General features: G+C 43.7%; 1 protein-coding gene across 9 annotated transcripts; it reads left to right on the top strand.

Annotated features, from left to right (window-relative positions):
* Positions 1 to 107: 107 nt before the first annotated feature.
* On the top strand, positions 108 to 17,086 carry ESD (esterase D). 9 transcript variants are annotated; one of them, XM_053285001.1, is made up of 9 exons: positions 108 to 249; positions 6,800 to 6,875; positions 8,055 to 8,143; positions 10,116 to 10,214; positions 12,360 to 12,484; positions 13,200 to 13,319; positions 14,210 to 14,308; positions 16,441 to 16,608; positions 16,894 to 17,086. In XM_053285001.1, the coding sequence occupies exons 1-9, from the start codon at positions 207 to 209 to the stop codon at positions 16,972 to 16,974; spliced, it is 900 nt and encodes a 299-aa protein (XP_053140976.1). In that variant the 5' UTR covers positions 108 to 206; the 3' UTR covers positions 16,975 to 17,086. The 9 variants fall into 9 exon arrangements, with proteins under 9 accessions (XP_053140976.1, XP_053140977.1, XP_053140979.1 ...); XM_053285002.1 differs by having other exon boundaries at positions 110 to 249; positions 6,803 to 6,875; XM_053285004.1 differs by lacking the exon at positions 108 to 249 and adding an exon at positions 4,097 to 4,355.
* Positions 17,087 to 17,955: the final 869 nt, after the last annotated feature.

Raw genomic sequence — 17,955 nt, 5'->3', positions numbered from 1 at the left:
CCACGGAGCGCAACGGTTAGAGAAAAGGTTCTTGGGAGATGTAGTTCTTTTCTTTATTCAGAATAGGGCGAAGTGTTAGCGCAAGGACTACAACTCCCATGAAGCCACAGTGACGAAACGAGGGAGTGGGGCAAGAAGAGCCTATCAGAAGTCAGGAGAAAGGCTGATCGGGCCATGTGTGCTCTGTTCTGCTCGGTGTGCATTTGATGATTAAGGGGCAGAGCTGTAGCGAGGAATTAGAGAACTCAGGTAGGTGCCTGGCTAAATGGGGAAGCTGTATGCGTTGCTTCTGTGGCTTTCTTGTTCACGTTGAAATGTTGCTGCAAGCTATGCTTGGTGCAATTAAACGAGCTGTGTGTTTTCTCTGTGCATTCAACCCTGCCCCACTTCATCTTGTTATAAAAAGATTGGCAATTAATTGCTAACCTATTTTTTTCTCCCTTTTTTCTTAGTTCTAGCATACTGGGTTTCGTTAGTATTTAACTCCGTGTATTTAACACTCCTGTGTATTTAACTCCCTGGTTTCTTATAGACTTAGCTACACAGAACCTATTTGAAAGAAGGAGGGATATAAATTTTTTAAATCAATTATCTGAAATGGGTAATGGAGAAAACAGTAGTGGTGGAGGGAGATGATTAACTAGTGAGATGTGTTTGTAGAAATGCTAGCGTGTATGTAAACGAGTGATCTACATAAAGACCAGAGGTGCACCTAGGTAATTTTGGAGCCTGGATCTAGAGGCCCTTGGAGGGCCCCCCTCCCCTGCAAATTAAGCATCACCATGCTTGGCTGGGTAATCACAGCACCTGGGACAGGCCAAAGAGGATTTGGGGGCCCCCAGGGGCTGTGGAGGCCCTAGACTTTGCCCCGAAGTCCAAGGGTAAGAGCACCTCTGATAATGGCAGTAATGGGCTGCAGGTGGATGGGGGAATGACAAAAAAACTAGCTGTTAGCAACATATTTCATATGTAACAAAGTTGCAGGTACTTGTAATGTTGTTAGTTTAATACAGACATGTTTAGAAGCTGAATCTTTAATTCCCGAGCTAGTTAATGTGTTAGTATCTGTAATAAGGTACTTTTAAAGGGAGGGGGGAAAAAGAATCAACTTGATAGGATTGGCTTTTCTCTAGTTTGTTTTTTTTTAACTGTTATCAAAGGGTGTGTGTGAATACTATAAAAACACTTGCATGGGTGCAGTGTTGCCTAGTCTCTAGTTAATGCTTAACTAAATGATACAAATTCAGCACTCTAACCACTGCACAATACTGCCTTTGTGCTTATTATGAGAAACATACACAGTACTGGGGGAGCATTTATTTCCCGCCTTTCTTCCATGATGAGACTCGAATAGAACTGTTCATTGAGTTCCCAGACAACCCCCCATCTTGTTAGTAATGACCAGAGCCAGAACTACTTAGCTTCAGCAAGCTATTTCCATTATGTGTCTTCATATTGATGTCTGTGAGCCTACACCATGGGTCTATGGTCATACCTACGATAATGTCTGAACCATAGGGAGTCCTGTTAGCCTGACATTGAGTATATTGTGGTAATCAGGTCAGCGCCTAATCAAGCTAGCTTTGCTGTGTTAACAACAGGATGCTCTGTTCTTTGTCACCTAGGTTGGCTGACACTATCTCTTTAGCTATTTATTGCTTTCACTCCCTATTACTAGGCTCTGGTGCTCTTGCTAGGGGGAGATGAGCTGATAAACTATTGCCATGTTTACTCAATGTAGATACATTTCAGGGTCCTTACAATGATCCTGCTGTGAGCTTCAAGGTTATGTATGATGATGGATCACCTCCTGTGATGGGATTGGTGGTTTGCTTGCATGTACCAATCTGTATCAAGTATGCTTTGATGTTTTTTTCTTAACTATGTATAAAAGTTGTGGGCGGACTCCCCCCCCCGGGGGGGGTCCGTCTTGTCTTTGGGAACTATCTCCTAGACAGCAATTTTGTTACTCTGCAGAATCCACTAAAGTCTCTTTGAACTATAAAGTTTTCTCCTCCTTGGTAAAGCAAGAATTGGCATTCGTCTACCAAGTAGATAATAACCCGTTGGTTAACAATATCAGTCCCTACTGCTAAGTACCTCACCGCCTGATTCCACCAAGTCAACCACAGGATTTCCATAGTTTTTTTGGGGGGTGGGGCAGAGGTACAAGACTAGCATCTAGAGCAGGGATTCTCAATGTTGGGTCCCCAGATGTTATTGAACTTCAACTCCCATAATTCCCAACCAAAGGCCACTGGGGCTGGGGATCATGGGAGTTGAAGTCCAATAACATCTGGGGACCCAACATTGAAAATCCCTGATCTAGAAGATGCACACATGTTCTGCCCAACCCAAAACATTGTTTTGGTGCACAGTGTGCTGACATGTGCTGCCTCAGGCAATGCTTACCAACAACGAACTGGGAGTTTTATACTGCAAACTAAGCTGTGCACAACCCTAGTTTATGCATTGATATGACTAAGAGATTCTTCTTTATGAAAAGCCCTAGCATCATGTTCAGTCCAGTGCTTTGTTTTTGCGCAGGACATGGCCAAACACACTGTCCCAGTCCAGTTATGTCCCATATATGTATAAAAAGAATAAGGAACTGGTGCTGTGTACCCCAGAAAAAGCTTTGGGGCACCTTCAATCACATCCAATCCTGAGCAGAAGGCTCTTGGTTAAGAGACATGCTAACATCTTGTCCAGCCTATAGCTTTGTTTCTTTTCTTCTGTAACTTATTTTCTTGGCAATACCCATGACTCTCGTTTGGATGGCTATCTTGTTGCTGCATTTTTATTATTATTATTATTATTATTATTATTATTACATTTATATCCTGCTCTTCCTCCAAGGAGCCCAGAGTGGTGTACTACATACTTGAGTTTCTCTTTCACAACAACCCTGTGAAGTAGGTTAGGCTGAGAGAGAAGTGACGGGCCCAGAGTCATCCAGCTAGTTTCATGGCTGAATGGGGATTTGAGCTCGGTTCTCCCCGGTCCTAGTCCAGCACTCTAACCACTACACCACGCTGGAGTGACATTACTAACACTAGAAAAGGGGGAAGGCCTCCAGCAGAGATCATGAGATTCTGTACAATCAGCCCACTGTACTGCTTGCTTCCTCTGCCTGCCTGCCTCTCTCCTCAGTGCACACACAGCCTTGCCTTTCAGTACTGCATCAGCAAAGCTGATTGCATGCAACTGCTGGCCTTGCTGCGTTATTGTGGCATGGTGTCTGTGACAGGTGCAGGCCAGGCCAGCATTTGGTACTGCTGAACTGAATCAAGTTTAGGCACAGCTGTGTTCTCTTGGTTGCCCAGGATTAGGCCACAGATGCAGAAGCATTATTTAGCTTTCCTGAATAATAACTCTTCTTCAGCCATATAAACCTGGCAAAGTCCAGTGTTTAAGAATGATTAGCTAGGTTTAAACAGGTTCTAGGCTAAATGAATTCCAAACCGTCTGCTCCACTGTTATAAATGACCAAGTGCAAAAAAAAAAAAAAAAAAAAAGTTAAAGGGCCTCTGTTTCTTTGAATAATCCTCTATAATAAAAGGCTTGGGTGTCTGCCCATGTCTCTGTGCCCGTGTCTCCCTCGGCCGACATCTGAGGGAGATATGGCCGCAGGCACCAGGCGGCCATGTTTAGGAGAGCGGCGGGCCAAGGATTGGGGGGGGGGGCAGAGGCGGCCGCGGTGGGGAGACTGGGCCCGCTGGCGGTGGTGGCCGCGGCAGGGGAACTGAGCTCGCTGGTGGCCGCCGGCGGGAAGACTGGGCCTGCTGGCGGCGGTCGCCGCGGCGGGGTGACTGGGGCCGATGGCGGCAGCGGCGAGAGGACTGGGCCCGGCCCGCTGGCGGCGGTGGGCCGGGCCCTGCTGGCGGCAGCGGCCGCACTCGGCCCCGCCAGAGACGGAGGAGGCCAGAGGCGGCGGCGGGTCCGGATCGGCCGTGGGGAGGGGAGCTTCGGCAGCGGCGGGTCCGGCCCCGCCGCAGGAAGGAAGAGACGGGCGGGAGGAGGAGGCGGCGAGGGAAAACGGCTGAGGCCGCGGCAGAGCCGCGGCCTCAGCCAGAGCAGGCGGAGGGCAAGGCCGCGAAGTGGCGGAGGCGGCGGAGGGCCAGGCCGCGAGGCGGCGGTGGCCGGGGCTAGCCATCCAAGGGCCCAGACCGGCCGCGGAGGCTGGCGTCGGCGGGCGTCACTCTTGGTGGAGGTGGCGGAACTCTCCGCCCGGCCGCCCACAGCGACGGCGGCACTCTCGGCTTGCCCGCCCGCGCCAGTGGCACTCTTTTCACACCGTTAGGGCGACGGGCCTAAGACTATGTGGGAAGGAACCAGGCAGCGGGACTTTCCCGGTTAAGAAGAACTTTCAAAATGTAGGGAGAGGGGGAAGAGCAGGAGGGAGTGGGGGAGGGGGAAGGGCAAGAGGGGCGGGGGAGGGAGGGAGAGTGGGGCAGTACTCTCAGAAAAGGGCCCCCACTCATCTCCAGATAGGAGCTAGATGGACCCATGTTAGAAGAAGCTCTCCAGGTTCCCAAGTACAGCTGTTACATGGAAAGTAGGCTCTTAAAAACGTATCTATACAACCCTACTAGCGCCCGTTATTTAAACGGGCTTAAAAATACTAGTCGAAGATAAAATGTGAATACAGCTTTTCTTTGCCCTTAAGCTGCACTGCCACGATCCCAACTGTTCAAGGAACAAGAACGCTGCACCCCATTGCAAATGTTCTCTGTGTGGCTGCCTGTGAACTGTAGCTGTTCCGGATTGGCTCGCCAGGCTTTCAGTCATGCTGAGAAGTGTGCGCACACAGCACAGTAACTTGATTTTGGAAGGGGAAATGGAAAAGGTCTTCTGATTGGACTAAAATGTGACATATGGGTGGGGGTGGAGGAATGTTTTTGAAAAAAAAACCCAAAGAATTTGCAAGTGAGCAAGAACAAAAGAAGAGACCTGAAATCACCTTCAAGCTTACAGTGTGATCGTTGTGTGTGGCGCATTTATCTAGGGAAACGCTTGCGGTGGGCAGAGAGACAAAAGAGGTGGGCTTGCAGCGCCGACCGAAGGCGCCATTTGCTCTTGTTTCTCAGGCTGCACCACCTATTTCGGTCTCAGGTAGGAATGCCTGCCTGCTGTTGGGGCGGACAGCAAGATACGGAGAGCTTGCTGGCTGCTGCTGCTGCTTCTCTTCCCCCTGCCTGCATGAAGTAAGACTCCAGCCGCCTCAGGAGATGTGGAGGTGGCGGCAGCAGCTGGGTGTGTGTGTGTGGTGGTATTGCCTGAAAGCTGCCTCTGGAAAGAGAAGCTCTGTTTTCATGACGCCGCCTCCTCCTCCACTACGTGTTCATAGCCAAAGTGAGCTGTTCCATACCCTGTTCTGTGTGCTGCTTTTTTCACGTGTATGAGTGGATTCAGGATCCCTCTGTTGCAAAGCAAGGAGGACTGGGCGGAGAGGAGTTGGTTTGAGGGTTAAACAGCGCCAGCCTAGATAAAGAGAGCTGCTCTGGCTGCAGCCGAGGATGGGGTGAGGGGATGAGAAGAGGATGGGAATTGTCTGTATGGAAAAGTGTCTGTGCTGTTTAAGGAACCCTGAGTGTTTTTGGCATTTGCAGGTGTGGGAGCAGAGTGGTTCAAAGTTGCAGCTTTCACTTTGTGGAAAGGCTTCTAGCAGAAAGGGTGCTCCTTCCAGGCAGACTTCAGCCCCAGCACTCTAGTTTGGTTTTAGAAATCAAGCACTGCTCTGGTTTCCCTCCGCTACCTTAGCAGTTGCGCAATCCCTTCATTTGGGCCTTATCCATCGGTTGAAATTGCATTTTTAAAAAAGTTGGGGCCGGGACTCAGAGTGGGGAGGGGAAGTGTGAAAACATACACTGCAACACACACAAACTCTCTTCCTCTAACTGAACTTTCAACTTTCTAGCAGCAATTTGCCATGTGAGACTCCCTCAGTTGCTGGCATTGGGAACTCCTCCCAACCTGGCCAAAGGTTAATTTGAACTGAGATTTGGGAGGGTTCTGTTCCAGCCTATGTCCCAGGAACATGTGAAGTCCTACTAAAGAAGAATGCAATCACCTTGCTACAGTAGAATCCTAGTCCTCTCCAAGCATCTGGGATTAAGGAGCAGAAAACATCTAGATCAGACTAAACACAGCAGGCTATTGCAAGGGTCTGTGAAATCAGAAATAAACTTTATTTTTTAAATTATCATATTATATAGTCCACAAAGTGACTTCCTTGAAAATTGTAAAACAAAATAAAAACAGAGATATGGCTAGAAAAATCAATGCTCTTTTTTTGACAATAGTACTTAATATTTAGTGTTTTAACATGAACCTCAGAGCTATCAAATGATAGATACTTTTCTGGAGACTACATTGAGCTGAACTGGGGTGTGTATATTATCTCATAAAAGTTCCTGACTCAGCAGGTTTTCATATTGACCTTCAAAAGAGCTGTAATTCTTGAAAATTGGCTATCTCTTACATTCCAATAATAGAAGCATTGTTAAGAGGTCTACTGTTCATAATATTCTGAAAGAAAGCCTTGATACAGAAGATTTTCCTGAAGAAAGTCTTTGGCTTTTGACTGAGTGATATTTGTCACAACACAACAGCTGTGTTTTGTTCCTGTTTGTTTTGTTGCACTCATCTTTTATTGTTATATTTTATGGGGAGGGGTGTTGTCTGCTACCTTGTGGGGCCCTTTTAGATGGAAAATACTGCTTAGAAATGTCAATATAAATAAACTGAAAAGATTGAAACTACATAAGATGCATTTTTAAAAAAATCTTATTTTCAGCAGAGATCATGGCCTTGAAAGAAATTTCTTGCAATAAATGCTTTGGGGGATCTCAGAAGGTGTTTGAACATGACAGGTAAATATCACATGTACAGTCTGAATGGAATTTGGTTTCCGTAGTTCCTACAGGGACCTGTGTTTGGAGTTGAATAATTAGCGAGAGAGAGTACCTTCCCCAAACCCACCCAGAGAGTTAATAGCTAAGCAGAATCTGAACCTGGATCAGATTAAGTTTAACATTTTGTCCTTAGACCACATGGACTTTGTTTAGTTAGTGAAATGGGTCTGAATTCACTAGTTTATGCACGACTAGTTCAAGCAAGTGATTGTGATTAAATCTAAATCACTAAATGTGATTAATAAGTACCAAACTGTGGATTCAGCTTGCGTCTGAATCTAGCAGTCACGAGTGATAGCAGTCTACTTTAGCTATTTGTATCATCTAGTAGTTGAACCTAGCATATTTTTATGCATTGTTCTGGAAGAGTTTATGTCAGCATCCCAGTAGCTAAAGAACATCTTGCTTTCAGTGCTACAGCACTAGGGACAAATAAAACTGTTTATCCTTCATGATTAGATAATCATTCAGTTTTAACTGGTCTGCACTAAGCAGTTTTACTTCCCATTCATCTGTCCCAAGAGATATTTACAGCAGATAACAATATCCAATAAAATATTATAAAATAATAAACATACTAAAAAGATCAGAAAACATCTGGCCAAAGAAAGCAGGAGGAGGTAGCAACAGCAGCACACAACCAACCAGCCATATTCCATAGCACTCACTTGCCTATTTCACAAGGCTTTGGAAGGATAGTGCAAGTGTATAGCCTCCCATATCCAGACCCTCTCTGATAACCTGCATCCTTTTCCAGTTTTTCATGATTCCTAGATCCAGCCTACTAAAAGCTCCAGCCAGTCATGCCTGTCTTGCAGCATAGAAGTTAAATAAACAAATAAACAAACAAACAAATAGACATCCTATTCCTTCTTGCCACATGTCATTTGTCTATCGTAGATTTTCATTAAGGGGGGAAACATTGGCTGACATTCAGACTAAATTCCTTCTGAGTAGTCCTATTGAAATTAAGTAATCTTTAGAATAACTCCTGAGTAATATTATTGAATAATTTAATCTGGATGTCAGCCACTGTGTCTGGCTCAAGCAGAAATCTGACAATTCTAATTTGAGCCTTTTAATAAAATTATGATTGTTTTACTAGACTGCTATATATTAACTGCTTTGTTGTTACAGTGTTGAGCTGAAATGCAAAATGAAGTTTGGGATTTATTTGCCCCCCAAGGCAGAAACTGAGAAGTGCCCTGTGCTTTACTGGCTCTCTGGTGAGTGATTTGAAGTTGGCTTTGAAAAGGCAAATGTACCTAAGCATCTATAAGTGCTACAAACTCTCTTTAAGAGATAGAGAAAGAGCTGGAACTTTCTGGATTATAAATCCAGACATCATCTAAAACTTGCTCTTGTGTAGGGCTGTTGCAAACTTGCAGACTACACATCTGTAGCAGATTATACCCTTTGTCTCAGAGCAAGCTCACATGAGGAGAAGGAAAAATGCTGAATCATCCCTCCTGAGCTTTCTGGCAAAGGCTACTCCTAAAACTGTTCTGTATTTCTGGTATGTTCAAAAATGGCTGCTGCCACCACCCCTCTTTTCAACGGAGCCTGACCCACCCTGGGCATGGGATGGAATCCCAAGAAAACTCTTTCTCTTGATATTGGAAAAGTACACAAAAATCCTCCACATGCAAATCTACACGTGGTGAGAAAACTGGTAGTTTGATGAATGTCTGAGGAGGTGCTTGTACCAGTGTAAGACTCCCTTCCAGACCCTCCTTTCTTGGGAGTTAAAAATCCACTCGGATGAGACTTGTAAAGAAAAGAACAAAAAGAAAAAACAGTTTCATTCAAATGCTACAGACTGCTTCTGTCTGAGGCTCTCTCAGCTTTTAGTTACAGGTAAAAATACTCAGTAGGTTACAATCATACTTCAAAAAGCATTTCAACTGATGTTGGGGCAGCACACTCTAAAAATTGTGGTTACCCAGTAGCAAGGAACAGATATGTAGGAAAATACAAAAGCACCTTTAAAAGCTTACAGTCTTTTGCAATGTCCTGTCTGGCTGAAGACTAGTGTTTCTTAGTTTAGTTACATTACAGGTAAACAATCATAGAACAGTTTCAGGGAGAGACAAAGCACTCACCAAAGAAACAAAAAGTCTTTACACAAAATCTGACTAAACAAACTTTCCCTAGACTAAACTTCTTAAAGCCAAAGCTCTGGCTTCCTTTTTCTTGAACTCACCAAATCCTGGATGAAAATTCAAGCCCCTGCAGTTCTGTCTTCCAAGAACTGCAGTCATCCTCCAGGAGCCATCTTCCCTGGCCACATGTGTTCCTCTTTGCACCCCCAGCCAGCATCTTTTAACAAAGAAAGTCCCCTTCCTCCTAGTGACTCTCTAGGTCCCACCCTCCTGGTGGGCTGATTGGCTGATCCCTGGAGTTCACCAGCTTGTCTGTCAGGACATGGTTCACTTCTGGTTAACTCTTTAGGGGAGGGGTGGCTGATCACTACAACATCGCTTTCTGCTATCCTATGACAAATATCACAAATTTAGTTGCCCCAGTTTTGAAAGTGCAGACTACGTTATGCAGATCATTGGTATTCCTAATTTATGTTGCAGTGTTTGTGTAGCTGCACATTTGGTAGAATTCTGTTTGCACAGCCACGTGTGTGCATTTCAGTAGAATTAGGAAAGTTGTATTCTGTTTCCAACAACATCTGGGGACCCAAGTTTGAGAACCCTTGGCTTAAAGAGCAAGCTGCTGGATTGGGTGCACAACATTTGTCCTCTATCTGTTATTGGACTACAACTCTCATTATCCCTAACTGTTGGCTCCTATGGCTGGGGATGATGGGAGTTGTAGTCCAGCAATAGCTGGAGGGCCAAATTTGTACACACCTTGCTAGGTGAAAATAGCTCTTCTCTATATCTCGTAAAAACAACCAACATGGTTTTCAGTTCTTTTGCAGCTATGTATGCTAGAAAGTTGTCTGTTGGGACTCCAAAATGTTCTTGCTTCATTAAATGCCTCCTCCCACAGTGGTCATGCAGATTCTCAGAGTCGTTGTTGATGAATTATTGACTTTTTTCTTATGTGAGGAAAAGGTAACTGGAAAGACACATTTAATCTCCTTTTGTTTTTAGATTAAAATAAATTTACTAGAAGGGCTTCAAAGCAACTGTAGAATGCTATTGGCAACATTCTTACTAATGCAGTGGTTGGCTCTCATTCCAGGATTAACATGTACAGAACAAAATTTTATAACAAAATCAGGTTTCCATCAAGCTGCAGCTGAACACGGCCTTGTTGTAGTAGCACCAGATACCAGCCCACGTAAGTGCTGAATCCGTAAAGATAAAATGGCTTTTAATTGTTTTTTGTTTTTTAAATGGTTTTTAAATTGTGTTTTTTTTGTTGCAGTTTGGATTGCTAGGAAATGTAAACCAAATGATGCATACAAATCTAGAATGCTGTCATTTTTTTTACCAATTCACATTTAATGTTATTTTATTATTTTATTTATTACATTTATAAACTGCTCCATCCAAAGGCTCTGGGCAGTGTACAACAACCTTAAAAAGACATAAAAACACACAATTCAAAACACAGAGCTAAAAACAATCCAAAAACAATTTAAAGCATTTAAAACCAATTAAAATACTTTAAAAAACAATATGTCAGTAATATGTGTGCTGTTCAGGATTGGCTCGATTGGGAGATAACTATATACGTTTATACTACTTGGCAAGGTCAGCAACTGGCAACCTCAGGCTGAATTTGCCCCCTCCTGTGTTGTCAGCCACCGATGTGAAAACAGAGGTATGGAATTGCAGCTCCTTTTTGGTAATGGGACTTGGTAGCAGGTCATTTGGGGGACGGAGCATGAAGTTTTGGTCCATCGCCCCACCACCCTTCCCTGACATACATACACTACTGTTAAAATTTTCCTTGCCAGTCTAGCTGCATTTAGGTGATGGCAGCCCGACATTGTCTGTTAGGGTTTTCTGTGAAACTTCCCTGGGGCATGGAATTAAGGTTCTGTACTTGATCAGCATGATCCATTTTGTTCTTTGTAAATGCATGAATGAGGCTTCTTTTTAAAAAGTATATGAACTTTGCCAAAACCCCATTGAGACCTTGTTTGAGGTGTCTATCTGTCTTGTGACTTTGCCACTGGAAATAGACCCACTTTTTCCTGCTGTGCCCTCAGTTTTTCAGATCAATTATTGTATGTCATCCTCGTTTTCTGTGGAATGCTTGATGCACTCACCTGGCTGAGGACTGTTGCTTTGTGGTGGTGCATGTGTATTTCTGGGCACACACAGGTTGTGTGTCTCCCTCCCTTGTTGTCTTCAAGGTTGGGGGGAGATTCTCACATATTGGGCCTACACATGGAGTTCATGACTCAAATGGTATAATTCTTTGCCAGGTGAGTGTGTGAACTGGTCCTTTATTGCATTTGAATATACTTTCATCCAGGGAATGGAGCCAGGCATCTGCAGTTCTCTTCAGAGATGTTTTGCCTCTTTCTCCACAGTGATCTGACCTAGATTGCACACAGTTCAGTATCTTATGCTAGTATTTTCTGCATCTTGTTAAAGCTCTCTATTTCAGAGGACACCTTTTGATACTACTTAGCATATTTTGCTATCAAGTCTGAATGACTTGTTAAATCTTTTGTTTTGGGAGAGAGATTTCAAGCAGGTTCTGTCTGTAAACTGCTTGCTTTAAATACCAATAGCATGGCTATCTTTAACCTTTGTGTCAGTGAAAGCTCAAAACTTCTCCCCTGTTCCCTTTTCAATAAAAGAAAAGTCTCCTACCGATTTAAGTCAATTTATAATCATTTACAGATGGTAAACTGAGAGAGTGAAAGATGCTTGTGCAAAACCACAGTGAATCTATGAAGAAGGTAGGACTCAAACCCAGGATTTCCAGATACAAGTCTGACCCAGACTAATGTGAAAGGTTATGGTTCTGCTACATGGCAGCCACTAATTCATCTGGTGAAGTGGACTGTGATCAATGAAAGCTCATGCTACAGTGATTGTGTCACAAGATGGTTTGTGTTAGTAGAGGAGAGCTGGTCTTCCGGTAGCAAGCATGAATTGTCCACCCTGCTATGCATTTGGATGGTTGGCATGTGAGTGCTATCTGCCCTAAGAGATTCCCCTTAGGGGATGGGGCCGTAGCTCAGTGGTAGAGCATATTCTTGTATGTAGAAGGTCCTAGGTTCCCTCCCTGGCATCTCCAGGTATAGTAGGGCTGGGAGAGATTCTTGCCTGCAACCTTGGAGAGCCTCTGCCAGTCAGTGTAAAAGGTATTGAGCTAGATCATCCAGTAGTCTGACTTGGTCTAAGGTAGCTTCCTATGTACTTGGGCTTCACCAGCACCAGGTGGCAATGCTATTCTTGTCCAGTGGCTGTATGTCAAATATAGGACTGTGTTTCAATGTAGAATTCTTTATTTCCTTGGTAGGTGGATGCAATATTAAAGGAGAAGATGACAGCTGGGATTTTGGCACTGGAGCTGGTTTTTATGTAGATGCCACTGAAGACTTGTGGAAAAATAATTATCGAATGTACTCCTACATAAAAGATGAGGTGACTTTTGGCTAGGTTAATGTAATGTCCTTTTCAGTTTGATGTGTCTAGTTGTCCTAATTATGTAGCTAGAGAATGAAACAAACCGAGGATTTTTGAGCCTTTTCTAAGTCCATCTGTCTGATGGTTCGACACCCATCTGAGTTCCCTTCTCAACAGAGAACATAAAATTCTGACACACCCCCATGCCCATACAGGTAGGACCTAATTTGCTCCCCACATTCCACCTCCAGAAAGGCACCCAGTAAGCTTGTCTTGCTCTGTCCTCCACATATTTCTCACCACTTCTTCCCCATTCGCCTCTGAGGGTCAGATGAAGACCCCTGAGAAACTTTGGGGTAAAGCACTTCACAGTTCCTTATGAGATGTTCCTATTTTACTTAAAATTCTTATTTTCCCCTCCCCACCCCCCTGCTGCCGCAAGGTGTATTGAGGGCAATCCCAAATAGGTAGAACTCTTGTATGTTAAATTCCATATTAATATATTAGTTGGAGCCCTAAAGCTATGTTTGAGTAAACCTCCCCAAGAAGAACTTCTCTGAAGGTTTCCCAGTTTGTAGCTAATTAAAGCAGAGAGCTTGACTGGCAACATGTTTGCTTATGTTAGATATAGAGGAAGACAGAGGAAATGGAGGATAGTGTATCTATTTTCAGCCTATGAGGATTAAAATGTGAATATGCTTGCATCTCTCTCCTTCCCACTGGTGTCTTTCAGTTGCCTAATCTGATAAATGCCAATTTTCCAGTTGACTCTGGAAGGATGTCTATTTCAGGCCATTCAATGGGAGGCCATGGAGCTCTAATTCTTGCTCTGAAGAACCCTGGAAAATATAAAGTAAGAGTCTGAAGCAGACACTTTGTAAAATAAAACCAGTGATTTAGATGATGATGCAAGGAGAAATAGTGTTGGTATAATAAATGTTCCTGAAAACATGGAGAGTGGACTTGCTTTTATCAAGAAGATAATAGAAACTTGAATTATCAAGAAGTGGCTTTCTAAATGTTTACAATTAATAAATGGGTAAGATAGGGTAAGACTGTGTGATAAAGGTCTTGAAAACCTGATTATAAGCATGTCTTGGCAAAAAGCATAATAAAATCAGATCATTTTTGTTCTCAGGCTGGTCAAAATGAACAAATGTGTGCTAAAGAAACCTGATCTGGTATTTGTACAGCTGAAATTAATAATTTTATTTTATTACTAATAGAATTAAATGTATACTAGCTGACCGGGCGCATAGCATCTGCGCCCCTACTTCTCCCTAACTCTTCCCCCGGGCGTCTCTGACACCCACCCGGCCCGCTTCTCCTCACTCGTGGTTTCTGGCCTGCTTGCTGGTCCGTTTGCTCCTGCCGGCGCCACATCCTCCTCCTCGCCGCGGCTGGTCCCACCGCCCGCCTGCTGCCATTTCCCCCAGCAGCAGCTCAACGGCCTCCTGAGTCCTGCTGCGCATGAGTGCCGGGACGCATCCCCACACATCCAGGATAGGCACATCTATGAGAATTAATAATAATGATATAGTGTTCATGTATGGATGATCTTCCATACATCAAAACAAGAAGGGTTTGAAGCCACCTTCCCTATACCTGACTAAAGGTTAAAATAAACCACTATTGATTTTAGAGTTGCAGTTGTAATGTTCTACAAGAGAGTTACTGGGGGAAATCTAATATTTAGATTTTTAGAATGATAACTTAGTGTATTAATCTTCCATTTCTTAACAGTCCGTTTCAGCATTTGCACCAATCTGCAATCCAATTCAGTGTCCATGGGGGAAAAAGGCTTTTAGTGGATATCTAGGATCAAACGTAAAGGACTGGGAGGTATGTACTGGAAATGTCATGTTGTAACCCCAGTAAGGCCACCAAACTGTCTCTACTATTTGGAAGATAGATGTGCAAAAACTGAACTTGTTAAGACTGCTAAATAGCAAGGGGTAGAGCAGCTATAGTACTGCCAGATAAAATAAGGTGTACACACTTACCTGAAACAGTGAGATGCTATTGCTCCAATGTGTGTGGCAACATTATCCTTCCCTTTAAAGTAGGGAGCAACCTTTCAGAATCGGGCACCAAAATGATCAGTGGGCTGGAGCAGTTTCTGTACAAGGAAATGTTACAATATGTAGGCTGTTTTAGTTTTGAAAAAAGCTAAGTGTGTGTGTGTATGTATGTGTGGGGTACATAATTGAAGCTTAAAAGATTATGCATGGTATGAAGAAAGTGGATATAAGTTTTTCTCGGCTGGTGTAGGAGGTCACCCAACATGGGATTATATCCCTCCACATGCTCCAGAAGGCAGGAAGTAGAAAAAACTGAAGAACTCAACCCAGTGCATGTGTGCGTATACCTTCAGTTCTACTTCCTGCCTTCGCTCCAGGAGGTTCTTCTACTCAGCTCGCTTCGTGATCTTCCCTGTTCTCTCCTTTTCTCTCATATTTCCAGCTCATTATCTACCTTTATTACACTTTTGACTGTTTCTACCCTTGTTATAGACCTTAAAAAACAACCACAAACCTTTCTTTTCCACTACTCATCCTCGTTTTCCTTCTCCGTTGTTACTGCCCTTTCAATCTCTCTTCACCTCTGGTCAGTCCTCCCTTCAATGGCCGCAAGGAAGGTGGTTGGAATTTTGGCGTTGAGGGAGCAAGCAGCCCGCCAACGGTCTTTCCCGCCTAAGGCTCGAGCGGGTGAAAAGAACGCCACAACAATGTCGGCCGCTAGGGGGAGTCTTGCTGGCACCTCCAGGCCACAGCGACTGTCCCCTCAGCTAGAAGGCCAGGGTGTGGGTGCCAGGTCTGTGACCAGGCACGATCACCTCCGCTCGGCATCCCCGCCACGAAAGAAGCAGAAGAAGAAGAGCAAGCACTCCGAGCGGGAACCATTGCCGAGCGCGCGCAGACACCGGACGGCCTCGCCAGAGCGGCTGCCGAGACGCGCTGTGGAGGAGGCGGCCTTTCAATCCCCGCCCCCCCATCGCCGGCGGACCTCTGAAAAGTACACAGTGTACTGTGCTTGATTGGCCAGCAAACTCGCCTGACCTGACCCCATAGAGAATCTATGGGGCATTGCCAAGAGAAGGATGAGAGACATGAGACCAAACAATGCAGAAGAGCTGAAGGCCGCTAATGAAGCATCCTGGTCTTCCATAACGCCTCATCAGTGCCACAGGCTGATAGCATCCATGCCACGCCGCATTGAGGCAGTAATTGCTGCAAAAGGGGCCCAAACCAAGTACTGAATACATATGCATGCTTATACTTTTCAGAGGTCCGATATTGTTCTATTCTACAATCCTTGTCTTCTTGGTTCCATGTAATATTCTAATTTTCTGGGATTGTAGATTTGGGGTTTTCATGAGCTGTACGCCATGATCATCACAATTATAACAAATTAAGGCTTGACTTATCTCGCTTTGCATGTAATGCGTCTGTCTCATATATCAGTTTCACCTTTTAATTTGCATTACTGAAATTAATGGACTTTTGCACGATATTCTAATTTTCTGAGTTTCACCTGTACATGCTGCCTGCAAGTTCAAAATCAATAGGCCTCTGAATACCAGTTGTAATCTGAGGAGAATGGATATGCCTACTTGTGGGCTTCCCGGAGGCATGATGCTGGATTAGATAGGCCTTGGCTTGATCTATTAGGGTTGTTCTAAGAGCAGAAGCCTTTCTTGCTTTCTGGTGACCATGGCTCCCTTTTTGGGGTGTCTGAAATTCTTCTCCAGCAGCATAATACATTTATTTCATTTGACTTTCTGTTCTTTAGGTCCACCTCAAAATGTCCACTATAGACATTTGAATGTAATCCTGATCTGTATTGCATTTTATATCTGTTTGACTGCAGAATTGCAGAGGAGCTTGGCCCTTTCTGTCAGACATTCAATATTTTAAAATGTTGCCAGGTTGCTTTAAAAAAAAAAAAAGAAATATACCTTTTATCTGTTGCAGGCATATGATGCTACATATATTGTGAAGTCCTACCAAGGTTCCCCTTTGGATATTTTAATTGATCAAGGCAAAGATGACCAGTTCCTTCTGGCAGGACAGTTGCTGCCTGATAATTTCATTGCTGCCTGCACAGAGCAAAAAATCCCAGTGGTTTTAAGATTGCAGAAGGTAAGGCCTTAACACAAACTCTGAAACATGCTTACTCAAGCTTTCTAAAGTTGCCATGATTGATACATGTTAGTAGAGGAGGATACTTCCCCCCTCCCCCGCCCAATAAGTAGATGTTTTCAGGATAGCCTCTTAACATGAATGTTTGCGTTTAACCTGAGATCAATGCACTAGCAGCTTCCTATGCTACTGCGGTTTCTGGAGGTAAAAGTACTGATTCTCAGGGTGTGTTGACTGATCATGGTAGATACATGCACTGAAACTATCCTGTGTTTTGTTTCCCAGGGTTATGATCACAGCTATTACTTTATAGCGACTTTCATTAGTGACCACATCAGGCACCATGCAAAATATCTCAGTGCTTGACTGAATACTTGCCATGGACATCTCCTGACATTTGAAGATATCAGTGGAAATAACAACTATTCGTATTTGTATAATTACTTAATTAAATGAGATCCTGATTTCATGTCTCAAATATGTTGAATATGCCTGCTTAATTTAAATGAATTTAACTGTTCCTGGAAATATCACTGAAGCTTCAATTTTCCTTGCAGGGAAAATGACAATACTTTAGCCTGACAACAGGGAAACTTGCAGGGAAACTGACAAATACCAGCAGGACAGGTCCCTTCAGCTATGATGTTAAAGTTATCCTACTTCAACCAAATGATTGCTTTGTGGACACATAACTCTCAAACTTCAGGAAAACATGTTGCTGTAAGCCTGCTTGAGAGATAAGAGATGTAGAGAGGATCCCTGTAATATACTTGTAGACATTTCATATATTCAGTGTAACATTTCCAGAATTGTCTAGCATTCTGTATGCAAAAAAGCATTTAGTCAGTTAAGGTCAGAATCATATGTTATATGCTAACACACCTAACTGTAGCTCTTTTTAGCCTGAAAAGCCACTTTAGGAGGAAGCAAGCAAGTAAGAGCAGAAAGTGGAGATGTATACTTCATCCTTTCCATTCATTCACACAGTAAACATGCTTCATCAGAACTACTGTGTATGCACAAACACCCACATCCAGATAAGATATGAACTCTACTTACACATTGTGTTCGGTATACAGAGGCACAGTTATTCACACATTATATTGTGCACAGGTACAGCAGTACACTTCCTAACTGTACCATGCATTGGAGGAGCTTGTGCCCAGGCTCACTTCTAAAATTAGCCTGGCTTTTAATGATATCCAGTTATAATTTCAATCTGGTTTAAAAAATTGTATTACATGATTTTTTTATTTTAATGTAAACCACCCTGAGCCACAAGAAGGGCAGGATATGAACTGGGGGGAAAGAATGCAGGCACAGTCATCCACACAACATATACAAATG

The sequence above is a fragment of the Hemicordylus capensis genome, chromosome 1, assembly GCF_027244095.1.
Source record: "Hemicordylus capensis ecotype Gifberg chromosome 1, rHemCap1.1.pri, whole genome shotgun sequence".
NCBI lineage: Eukaryota > Metazoa > Chordata > Lepidosauria > Squamata > Cordylidae > Hemicordylus > Hemicordylus capensis.
This window is presented reverse-complemented; position numbering and strand designations above follow the sequence as displayed.

Coding starts and splice junctions, on each gene's coding strand:
- ESD (XM_053285001.1), top strand. CDS start 207: ATGATTAAGGGGCAGAGCTGTAGCGAGGAATTAGAGAACTCAG. Junction 12,485..13,199: donor ACTCCTACATAAAAGATGAG/GTGACTTTTGGC, acceptor GGTGTCTTTCAG/TTGCCTAATCTGATAAATGC. Junction 13,320..14,209: donor AGAACCCTGGAAAATATAAA/GTAAGAGTCTGA, acceptor ATTTCTTAACAG/TCCGTTTCAGCATTTGCACC.